The sequence below is a fragment of the Etheostoma spectabile genome, chromosome 13 (assembly GCF_008692095.1).
Source record: "Etheostoma spectabile isolate EspeVRDwgs_2016 chromosome 13, UIUC_Espe_1.0, whole genome shotgun sequence".
In the NCBI taxonomy this organism is placed as follows: domain Eukaryota; kingdom Metazoa; phylum Chordata; class Actinopteri; order Perciformes; family Percidae; genus Etheostoma; species Etheostoma spectabile.
In genome coordinates, this window is record NC_045745.1 from 18,278,700 (window position 1) to 18,291,095 (window position 12,396).

The 12,396-nt window shown below is 39.3% G+C and overlaps 1 protein-coding gene across 1 annotated transcript in view; it reads right to left on the reverse strand.

The window, feature by feature from the left end:
- gabrb2b (gamma-aminobutyric acid type A receptor subunit beta2b) overlaps window positions 1-12,396 on the reverse strand; it is a 68,472-nt gene that overhangs the window by 36,439 nt on the left and 19,637 nt on the right. The window contains exon 4 of the mRNA XM_032534226.1: window positions 2,227-2,447. Within this exon, the coding sequence (XP_032390117.1) occupies window positions 2,227-2,447 (221 nt within the window). The remainder of the gene's footprint in view (window positions 1-2,226; window positions 2,448-12,396) is intronic.

Consider the following 12,396-nt stretch of genomic DNA (forward strand, 5'->3'; position numbering starts at 1 on the left):
TTTTATTTCTACTCAAGGCCGTTTCACACGTGTTCCATGAAAATTAAAAGTTGAGATAAGAAAATGTAACATTGTTGCAAAAAGTTGCTTGAATATTTTGTGCTGCATTTATTTTCTCTACTTCATCATGTCTCTTATCTCCTGCTTTTCTGCATTTCTAAAGAATGGGATTGCTCTTAATTCTCCTTCCCCTCTCCTTTTACTCTTGTTGTAACTACAACACTCATCATATCCAGCAACTATTTCCCCTCTTCTTGCAATTCAAGTTTTAAGAATCAGGACTATTTCTTCGACTTAAACACATCACTTCCTCTAAACCTTGTGTACGAAACCCGAGGACAATACAAAATACTGAACTTTTTAACAGGCCATTGGGCAAGTAATGCAGACAGACAACATTGATAAAGAAGACCAAAGAGAGCAGTACTGACAAGATGTATTTCTAATCCTTATCACCACTCTCTCTCTCCTTCTTTGTCTCATTGTCTCACTCTCCTGCAGCAGTGCCAAGGCGCTGCCAAGATGGCCATTAAGATGTTATGGTTTTCAATAACTTTTTATAGTTAGGGCATCAGAGTCCTATTTGCTAAATGAACTGATGAGACAACAGTGAGGTGTGAGAAGTGCACTGTAATCATATTAACTTAAGAGGTTAAAACTCTGTGGAATGGGTCAATCAATTAATATGGTACAAAAGGAGCTTTGTTTCTGGCAACTGGGAACCCGTGCCAAACAAACAGAAGTCTCAGAATACCATCTTAAGTGGCCTCCCCAAAGAATGTTTACAAAGAAAGGTTTTAACCTGATGTTTTTGTAAAAGTAGTACTCCAGTCTTTGTAGCTATGAAGGTGTCAACAAACTCACTTTCATTTTTTGAGAAACTCATCCATCACACTACTTTGGTAGGAAACATGACTAAGATGAATTGATGTATCAAGCAACTGATAATATTCCATTCAAAGTCCAAATAACATCACAATTACGGATCCCATTTTGCAGTCCAAAATGTCAGTGTTCAATTCTATGAGGAAATATCGAAAATGTTTCTTTTCCTCGCAGCCTCTGACATGGATGGTTTGTGCATTTGATTGAGCAATGACAGGGGAATGGTGTTCCCAATGGATGTTTGTTTGGTCATTAATTCAGCATTCCCAGGAAAGCTAAGGTGAGTTGTAGGTCAAGATATGTTGTCCTTGTGTGGCAGGCGGCTGTACGGCTGTTAGTCAATGAGGCAGTCTGCCTATGATAGAATGATGATCTGTGTGGGTATATATGTGGTGGTGGATGGGTCAGACAAACATATGACTTTCACCCAGTAGACCTGGGTTTATGTCCCCTTTGTAAATATAAGTAAACAGCGAGTTTTTACTACATCATGTTCTGTGTCAAGTGCTACCGGAAGGAAAGTAAGATAACAGATCTTAAAACAAACCACAATCTTTTTCTAAACTTAACTAAGTAGTTGTGGTACCTAAACATAACCAAGTCGTTTTGTGTGCCTAAACATAATCACCTGTCTCCTGTGAGTTGTATTAGATGGTAGGAAACAACAACTTGTATTGTTGTATGGTTTGGAGGGCTTTTGGACAAAATATAGCTTAAATTTCTCTATTTCCAGGTTCTGTTAGCACATTCAATTCACAGAGCAAATGTGTATGATGTAGCAGAAAAAAGCAACCACAGAAAGTTTAACTTCACGAATGCTTTTTGTTTAAACTTTTGGTTGTGATGAAGATGATGGAGAGACTTTGTAATAGAGTTGAATTTAGTCTTACAGAAGCTTTCAGTTGATGATGTGCACATGTCCTGTAAACTAGGACACAAATAGATCACAACATCAACATTCTAATTTTTTGCCCAGGGGCAATATTGCACCTCACATCAGTAGTTTTCTTCATCTGGTTCTAATGAGCTAATTACTGACTGGGTCCAATGCAGCAATTATTGACTCATTGTATTAAAGTTTGTAGAAGTTAGATGTTTCCTCCTAGGTTGTTTTTTGAAAATAGAAAGTACAGTGACACAAAATTAAGTGTGAAGTGTTTGACAACATGAAGTGGAAATAACTACAATTTGTGCAGTAGTCCATCATTATCTGGTGCCGTACTCATCCAGCATGTGGGCGATATTATGTATTTTTCTGTTTATTTACACATGTAAACATCTAACACCTTGGTGTTGGTGTGTTGTCAAAAATGTTATTTTTTAAAGAGATTAAAATCTTACCTTAGACCGTACAGTACGGTGCCATCTGGGTGCAGTCGGATCATTCTATTTTTCACTGTGACACCGTGGACAAATGATTTCTTGTCATTGAGGAAGTATGTGTCAGGGACCCAGAGCTGGTCAGCCACCCGATTATCTAAGGTCAGGTTGAGGGGGATTTCAGTGTAGGACAGCCGTTTGTCTCGCCAGGCCTGCTGGAAGTACATTGTCAATGTGTAGTCCTGAAAGTGCAAAGAGAGGGAGCAAAGGAGGAAAAAGAGGGGGAGGGAGGAAGAAGGCCAGGAAATCAGAGGGGAAAGGAGACAAGATGAATTGGGCCGGGAGAGGAAGGAAGAGAGGTGGATAAAAAAGAGAAGAGATGGAGAGAAAAGACAGGGTTATTCCAAAAAGAGACTATTTTACACAGCTCAATACAGTACTTTTCCACTGCAAACTTTCAGATTAGATCAGACTAGGCTTTAATATTGGATGAAGTTCACTTTAAAGCAAATGGAACAGTGAGAGTACAGGCCAAGAAACTCTCAGTACAAAGCAATGGGGAATTCCTTCTTTTCATAGAAACATAAGGTTAAGACAGACAGTGTAAAAGACTGTGTATGTGTCAGAGAGAAGAAGGCAGACATATGGGGTGTGTGTGTGTGTGTGTGTGTGTGTGTGTGTGTGTGTGTGTGTGTGTGTGTGTGTGTGTGTGTGTGTGTGTGTGTGTGTGTGTGTGTGTGTGTGTGTGTGTGTGTGTGTGTGTGTGTGTGTGTGTGTGTGTGCGTTGGCTGGATTGTGTGGCTTGCTCATTTGTCTTAATGTTTGTTTGTGAATGTGTGACACACATACAGTACATTAACAGAGAAGGGAGAAAATAAGAGAGAGGCCACATGTTCCATAGAAATAAAAATAACCTCCAACCAACAAAATCTGCGTAAAGAATATCTTGCTATATGCTCTATTTGCTTTGACAGTGGCTGTCTTCTGGGATTAAGTATTGCTTGTGAAATGAGCTCACTATGTCGTACTTGCATAACATATTCACCATGTTTGTCCTGCCACAACCAGAATGGCAAACCATCTTCTCACACAACATCAAGTTGCATTTACAGCAAATAGCATTTGAGAGACTGTATACGTCTGCTTTTCATAGCAGAGTCAGACATCAAAGTGTGTTGGATATAATATGCATGTTTGTCTTCATCGTAGGCATGGATTGGATGAAGACGTCTGTGCAACATTGTTACTGAGGCAAACTTGTATGGATTCATTTCATTTGGATTCATGATTTGAGTGTTTTGCCTGTATTATTTGTACCTCAAGTTTTACAAGCATGTGCACAACGTTGCAAACATATGTGCATGTGAGCACATTCCTGCTTATGGTTTCATGCAATATTGGTGATCAACAGTTGGCAGGTGTAATAGGGCAAGAGATCACTGCACCAACAGCAAATAGAGAAAAGAAGACAGTTTAAAAGCTAATGTTAATTTAAATAATTCAGGTTTCAAAATATTCCAAAAAATCAGCTTTGCAAATTTTGTACTCAGAAGGAAATGCATTTTTAGACCTCAGGAATACATACAATGCTTGTTGAGAAACATTCAAACACTATAGTTGAGTACCAACAAAAATAAACCTCTTTGCAGACGTACACTCCTGTAAAGCATTGCTTGTTATATAATTATTAACTTGTAAGACATATAATAATTTATAAACAAATAGAGGAAGTTTGATAACTTGCAGTAAAATTCCCTGATGCTAAATCTAGGACACAATAAAAGAGTCAAGGCAGCAGTCAGATGCTCATGTAGCTCGCTGAAGTAGGAAGCCTACCAATCATCCATGAAAAACTAAGTTAAATAAACTTGCTGTCTCAGGGAACTTTTTTGTCATGACTGGCAAATCCACTTTCTGGCAAAGAGGCTGAACATGCATTTTTGAATATGCCCGTCGGCTACAGATCTGACATCTCACAGCACCTTGGGAACTGGAGGCTTGGATGTTGACTGGATAGAGTCAGGAAAACAGGAGCAGCTTTGCTCAGTGGAGCCCGTTTTTGACTGAAATAGGTTTTGTCATGTTTTCGTGGTTTTTGTCCCTTATTTGGCTTGGGGTGCTGACAACCACGGGTTTAAGAATTGAGTTTTTCAGAAGACATATTGGCATAGTGGCATTTCAAGCGTTAAAAACTATAATTGGGTTTGGAACTGGAATAGACTGATTCCAGTAAATCCATGCTAAACAAAAATGTATGGGATTGATGGCACTTCCATTTTTTCATATAGTGTATGAAAGAAATGCTGAAATGCCTCATTTAAGTTGGTTTGAAGAAATACTTTTGAAGGGGTATGTAGATGCTTAAGGAAATGTTGGATGATTTCCACAAAAAGGAGATAGTTCTTACATAAAAACATGGAAATAGCTAATCCTGTGGGTGGTATATTTTGGTTCTCTCTTGCAGTATAGACTATATAACCGTCTAAAGTCTAATATCTGGGTACCTTTACACTTTCACCAACAGATCCTTGGCTGCACGTGCTGCCCTCCCAAAACTTCCATTCTTGGTTGGTGGTTATGTAACTTACAGCTCACACTCCGCTCTTTAAGGCATGCTGCGACCGCAGCACGTGGCTGAAGAGATGCTTGTTGCCATGTAGACCTCCTAAACTACTTTTGCTACACTCATCAATACACACCATCAAACAGGAGGGTTTACTGTGTTCTACAAAACATCACAGAGGATTCTCCATGTTTCTTTCTTGTGGGCATGCACACACTTACATACACAAACACAGTGTCTCTTCCTGTCTTGTTAGAAATGTGGACATTGAAAATAACATCTGCAGTGTGTCTTACTACATTCCTTCTATAGATTCTACTAATATCAAAAAATGACACATGCACTATTTATTTTAATCCTGTGGATGTGTTTATCAATGCATAGTGTGCATGCATGTCTAGATAGATACATGTGCTACATATTTGTGTGTTTGTTGTGTTTCAGGGATCACAGCTAAGGCTGAACAGGGATAGCAAAAACAATGCAGCTGTGATTTTTTACCTGGCACTGTGGATGCAATATGTAATATTGCAATATGTCCTTTACAATATGTTACAACAAGGATTTAGATAACAAGAGTCACATTCTTTTGTATTCCATCACTTGCCAGCCCCAGCACCCTTAATAGTCATCATTTGTTGAGGCCATCAGCCATTCTGGCATATTATCCACAAGTCTCCCCACCACTGTCAACTTTTTGAATCTGAGGTACTATTCAGTAAATGTGAGAAGTTAAAAAAAACTGGCAGCCATGATGGAATAAGAAGGCATTATGCAAGGTGGGCTTAATTATTACAGAGTAAATGTTTCCATTGTCTTCCCCGAGAGCCTATTTTTGTAAGCCTATATCTACTTGGGGAAGTTGTGGTATGCTTTGTGGGACGCTCTCTGCAGGTGCCACTGTGGCTAGTTTACCGAGAACATAAACCTCTCCTCAAAGATAGCTATAGTGTGTCCTTCTCTTTCTCTCTCTGTGGGAGGAAGTTGTAAATCACCAGAATAACTGCGGCAACTGTGTTCATTTAAGTGTAAGGGAGGCTGTCATAACAACAGTCATAATGAGCATCAGTACAAAAACTATGTTAGAGAGAGCCACTATAGAATATGAGAATCCATTATAGGCCTAACCAATAACTATTATTAAGTTCCACAGCACAACTCCTACTGAGTTAATGTCTCCTCATTTTGAAGATACAATTTGTTTAATACATTTTTTACAGATTGTGTTAAACACACAAGATATTTCATACAAGTCAGTCAGTCAATCAGTGCTGTTCACATATGCAGCTCAACTATTTTTTGGTTCTGAAAAGTTTCAATCCAAACGTATAATTTATAAAATGTCATCCTTTGACAAGGACAATGTACAGTACAGGTCTATCCTTTATGTATAACACTTGAAAAAGTTAAGTGTGTATATTTCTGTTTTGGTTGATATGTATGTGTAAGCACAGTGTGAGTAACGATGCTCCAAAGACAAATTCCTCGTATGTGTCCTCATACCTGGCGAATAAAGCTGATGCTGATTCTGATTCTGATTCTGAAAAGTACAATTACTATTGCTGCTCAGCACACATGACACATAAACTACTGAGTCATCATCAAAAACCTGGTGCGATCGACTGCAGGGGAAGAATCTGGCACTGCAAAACCATCTCTATTCACTTTGCTGACTCCGCTCACCTGACCCACTGCCGGCGTACGCTAAGGGCACTGTCATCACCACTCGGCAGTAGCTTATGGCCATCTGAGCGAGTGAGAGGCAGATGGCACAACCTGCAATTATTTTCCAACACGTATTGATATTCTGACCTCATCAACTCGAGTCACCTTACCCCAAGCCACAAATGGGTCAAAAGCCTCAATTAGTCATAATAACCAGTGTCCCTTTTGATATTAAAGCTGTTTGGGCCCAATGTGAGCCTGATATTTACACTGATTGAAAAATAGTTAATATGCAGATTGTGGAACATAAATGAAAAACATTCATACAATCCTTAGTGAAAGCACCTTGAAGCAGTGCGGATCAAGTTAAATTAGAAAACTATCTCTGAAATTAGAGTCTGAAGTACCTTTTAAGTGAAAAATACACATTGGATGAGGGAACCTAATAGCTGTAACAATCACTACAAGATAGTGTTTGCGTTAACTTGGTTAATGCTAATTCAGGAAAAACAGAAACAAATAATAGGTAAAAACTAAGCTGGTTAATCTATAATTTGACTACCAGGGAGAAACGGGAATTTCCAATATGTAAGTACTGTAAGAAACCATTATTAATTGCTCAAACAAATAACAAGTCACATGCTTTGCGCTTGTCAAGTATTGTCTTTGCCATAAACTGGCCTTGAATAGCTGTAGTATTAATTGTTCCAACTTTGTTTCTGTTGAGTAATTGATAGTTTTAAAGCAAGTTTTAAAGCTTATTCCATCACTATTTAAAATGCGAAAGGAGTCGCTTGTAGGGATGAATCCACTATTTTTTTTTTTTTTACCCAACTCCGCAGTTCCCCTTAGATCTACACAGAACTGGATTTCATCTTCAGCTCATTGTTTGGGTTTTGAGACCTGCAACATTACTGTCTTGGTTCACTCTCACTGTTTTCATAGCATCATTTTCAGCCAAAGTAGAGTTTAATAAATAAAGCTCTGAATACACACTGTGTGTTAGCTGTCCAACAAAAAAGGCCAACAGTTTAAGGTTGCAAGCTGGTGAAAATATGGATCATGTAGCTGCTAAAGAACCAGATATTTCAAGAAATTGACATTCACCAGGTTGCCAGAAAGAAGACTTCACTTGAATGCCAATGTTGCTGTGTGTCTGCTGGATGTGCAAATAAAATGTGTTGCAAACAATTATTGCAAGTTTACAGTGAAGGAAATATTGTAGTAAAAAAAAAGATTAAGGATGGGAAACATTTGTAGTCATGTTAAAATCTATCCATTTTATTACCGCCTTTCCTCCTGACAGGCAGAGGTGAAAATGTATATGGTCACTAGACGTCCTTATCAATTAAACATAGGTCATGTTAGGCCATTTGAACAAGCAACTGATGTGGTGGTTTTCCATGGGAGGTAGTCTTTTGATTAAGTAGAAATAAAACAGACAAAAAGAAGTATAAGGTGGATGAAGGTGGCGGAGAAGTAGCAATAAAGTGAGGGACAAATGGTGAAAAGTTAGAGAAAGAGGGGGTGCAATGGGAGGAGGATGAGGGTGAAGAAAGGAGATTGGGGGCCCAAGTCTACAGGGAGAGAGAAAAGAGTAGAGGATCAGAATGAGTATGATTCAATAGTGAGCAGAGGTTATATCTCTCTTTCTTCCCACAACCCTTGAAGCCAGTTTTCCATATGAATGGTGTGGAATGGTGGGGTGAGTTTGCTGGAATGGATGGGGGGGTAAGATTGTAGAGGGGGGTAAATGAAAGGCACTGGAAAGCTCAGTGGATCAGTGATGAAAATTGCATTTATTCTCCCAGCTCTTCACTTCCAGTCTCTGATTTCAGCACCAGTAATGACCTCCCTCAGCTACTTTCTCTCCCCCATCTTTTTTCCCTTTCCTCATCTGTCCTATCCATTCCCCTTTTCTCTTCATCCATGTTATTTAATCTACCATTTCCCCCTCATTCCTTTACATGAATCTCCTTCAATCTACTTCTCCCTATAGCTTCCCCCTCTCTTGTGTATTCCCTGTTGCATCTATTTGCATGCGGTAGAAAAAAGTGGGAATACAATGGTGGTGAGTGTGAATGGCTTAGATCATTACCACTAAACAGACACAGCCGAGGGAGCCGGCTAGAGAACAAAACAGGTGTTGGCTCAGCCTCTGAGGTGCTTCATGGGTTCTGAAGGGCCTTGAACAGGATTCAGATTTGAATATCTCTTCCTCAAAGCTTGCTAACATAAACCTTGGATGTGTAAATTTTCAAAATTGGCATATTTTGCATTCAGGTAAAAGGGTGCTAAATCAATGTGTTTTTTGGCAAAAAAAGCATTGACTGGATGTTGTACAATATTGACAAACCATGTCATTGTCATGTACTTGTTTTTGCCTGTTTTTAAAAGAACTATATGTGGCTTTAAATAAAGAGAGTGGCGCTGAATCCTAAAGCAGGCTACCTCTGAATCCTCCTTTATCTCTATCCTCTCTGTGTCTATCTTCCTATCTCCTGTCCTCTCTTTGAAATACCTTTAGTGGGACGGAAATGTGATCCCTCCACCGCTCAGCCATATGTCCATACTGCACTCTATCATCCGCCTACTTCAGTTCTTCCAAAAAGCCCTCCAATAACAAGTGGCTTTCAATTTCCTGTCTCACACAGTCCTTATGCCGTCAGCGACAGGGTATGAGGAACCTGGCATAGGGCACAGCATTTCCAAAGAGGCCTAATAATAAACATGCCTATCCCCACAGAGCTGAGTGACATATATTCCACAGTCTCTGGAGATCTGTGTACGTAGTCCTTAGGATTCAGCTCTGTATCTGGAACAGCTTGTGCACTGCATGTAGAAAATCTGCAACAGGAAAGCATACAGGGGCTGCTGCAGGGGTTTCATTTGGCCCGTTTGCTCCAAAAGAAATAATATTGATATATTGTAATCCAGCAGTCAGACTGACAACGAAAACCTAAAAATATATCCAAATAGATATAACAAGAAAATATCTTTAACAAAAATACTTTGATAGATATGTTTGAATTTGCATAGTAACATTACCCTGACCAATTCTCCTTGTCCACCATTTTCCTTCCCTTAAGACCATTTCCTTAGTTTATGACATATCAGAAAACAGATGACTGATTTAATAATGCCCAGACTCTTGTTTGTTTACTTGTACTTTGTCTAACCTCCATTTTCATCACACTGCTCCTCTCTCTATTTCTCTTTCTCTCAGTGTCTCTTGTCCCTCCTTCTCTTTATATATCCCCATTTTCCTTCAATACTCTTTCATCATTTACCCTGGCCCGAACATAGCTTTCAAGAGAGCTTACTGCTGAAGGTGAATCAAATTTAGAGAACCCTTTTTTCCACAGAGCTCTCCCAAAGCACGGGTGCACATCTTTGCCAGTTGGCTGTCGTATAGCTTAACTGACTACATAGAATTTATTAGAGTCAGTTGGAGCATGTGCAGGCCCTTTTGTGTCCCTCGAGAGGAATAGAGTGGAGTGGCAATTTGGAAAGGGGGGTGGTTGGTGGTGGTGATGGTGGGGGTTGATGGGGAAGAGAAGAGAGGGCAGAACAGGACAGTGATGCTGATTTCATTGTCAGCTGTCATTTACACTAGACAGAATGTTAGAAATACAATTTTGGCAAATTTATTTTGCTGCTAAAGCTTTAGGCAGCTGTCCTTTGACTACTACTCATACACAACTCCGGAAAATTATCTAATCCACTAGAGGAGTCCTACATCTCATGCATTATGGAGGTCTGGTGAACTAAAAAGAAGAAACTGATTGCTATTCAAACAGAGTACCAAGAAGCACACATTGTCAACAATGAGATAATGCAATATATGGACATCTGTGGATCGATGGCGCATTTAGCACCTGAGTACAAACACTTATCAACCTTTAATACAACAAATCCAGTTTATGTATGTGTGTCTCTGAGTGTATGACTTTTGTATTTTTCCATGTACAAAGTTCTGTAAATACAGATTTGATGGCCTGTATACAGTATCTCCTTGAGCAAGGACACCCATGAAGAAGCAATATCTCCTCACAGTTGGACTGACCTATAAGAGACGCAGGGGTGCTTTAGGAGGTTGTCAGCTTGTGTGTGTGTGTGTGTGTGTGTGTGTGTGTGTGTGTGTGTGTGTGTGTGTGTGTGTGAGTGTTTTGTGAGACCTAGAGAGTGAAGGCCTTTTTGAGGGGGCAGAATTGGTTTAAGTTAGGTTAGATTTAGGTTCAGAGCTGGAAATGTGTGTGTGGTGTGTGTGTGTGTGTGTGTGTGTGTGTGTGTGTGTGTGTGTGTGTGTGTGTGTGTGTGTGCGGGTGTGCGTGTGTATGTGTGTGGCAATGACATACAAGGACAACAGAGATATGGTATTAGTACAGTACTACCTACCAAATAACAACAAAACAATAGTGTGTGGCACTTAATATGCTGTCTATCTAAAAATTCAATGGCTTTATTAAAAATATATATGGTGGCTGAGGTAGCCATGGGAGCCATATGTGTCAGAGGGTGAGCTCAGCGGGCGTGGTGGTCAGGATCTGAAATCCGTCCTACAATTGTTGTTTACCTGCAATACCAGGTGCCAACAGCCCTGCCCTGGCAAAGTAAATCCCTGCTTTCAAATGTGTTAAATTCAACAAAGTGTGAGTAGCCAACTCTCAAATTAACACATAATATGGAAGTGACTCTTCCAAATATAGACAGGGATCTTGCATATGTGTAGAACAAAACCATCCAGATAATACACCAAGTCCTAACTCAACTGCATCGATACATTTTATTTTTTTTAAACACAGCAGCCTTAAATTTTGTAATACTGTAAATCATTATAGATGTATCTGGGACCCCTGTACAACACCCAGGGGACTATTAAGGGGGCATTTGAATATCCATAGTGTAATTTCCAAAATTGATCAAGTGAAACAAATGCTAGGTAACTCAAATCTAGATTTTATTTGTGCCTTTCAGAAACATGGTTACATAATAATTCACCAAAGGCTACGTAGTCTCAGAGGTGACAGAGGAAAAAAAAAAAGAGAAATTTTAAATTCATCATGGAAGCTAATATTGGAAGAAGGTGGAGAATATGACCAAACTAGGTCAAATGACATTTGAGAAGAGAGTTATATTTAGACCAATACACTCCAGATTAAGATTAGACAAATCAATCAGACTGCACAGAATGATTGTTCATGTAAACTATGTCTCCGCCGCCTCTTCCCTTAGGTGTGTCACGTGTAAATAAATCATATCCGGTTACACATAGGACTGCCTATTACGGAGCCCCGGAGGTGACATGTACTGGGGACCAACACTTTTGTGAGATCTTGACTTTGTTTTGTGAGATATTGTGTTTCATATGCAAGATATCGAGTTTTATTTGCAAGATCTCGCAAATCCAACAAACATTAAAGCTAACCTAGCTAGCAAGTAGTGTGCTAGGCTTCAGGCTAGCCTTCATAGCTAGCTAGTATCTAGATAGTAGCATGACATGATTACATCTCCTTGGTTGTGTAAATACATCCATTGTTTTGATAAGCATTACTGATTATTACATGCCAAAGTGAAGTGTTATAATGAACGTTGTCGTTGACTGTTGATGTCAATAGCGCTAGTTTGTGTTGTCATAGCAACATGCTCATTCATTCAAGTATAGCTAGTTTGTTCTCTTAACTCGCCGTTTCATTGTATAAAACATTCACTAACGGTAAACATTGTGTTTTCGTTGTTCCTGATTGTTTACATGCATATCAAAATAACTGATGGATGTATTTAGACAACCAAGATGTGGGAACTATAAAGAGTTATCATGTGAATATGTGTGAACTTATGTTGTGCAAAGGGAAAATTAGATGGGAAACTGTGTGTGTGTGTGAGGAGATAAGAAGTTCCTCATTTCAGCATGAGTAAGCACATTTGTCTGACTAAAGCTTGCCCAGTAACAGTGTCCTATT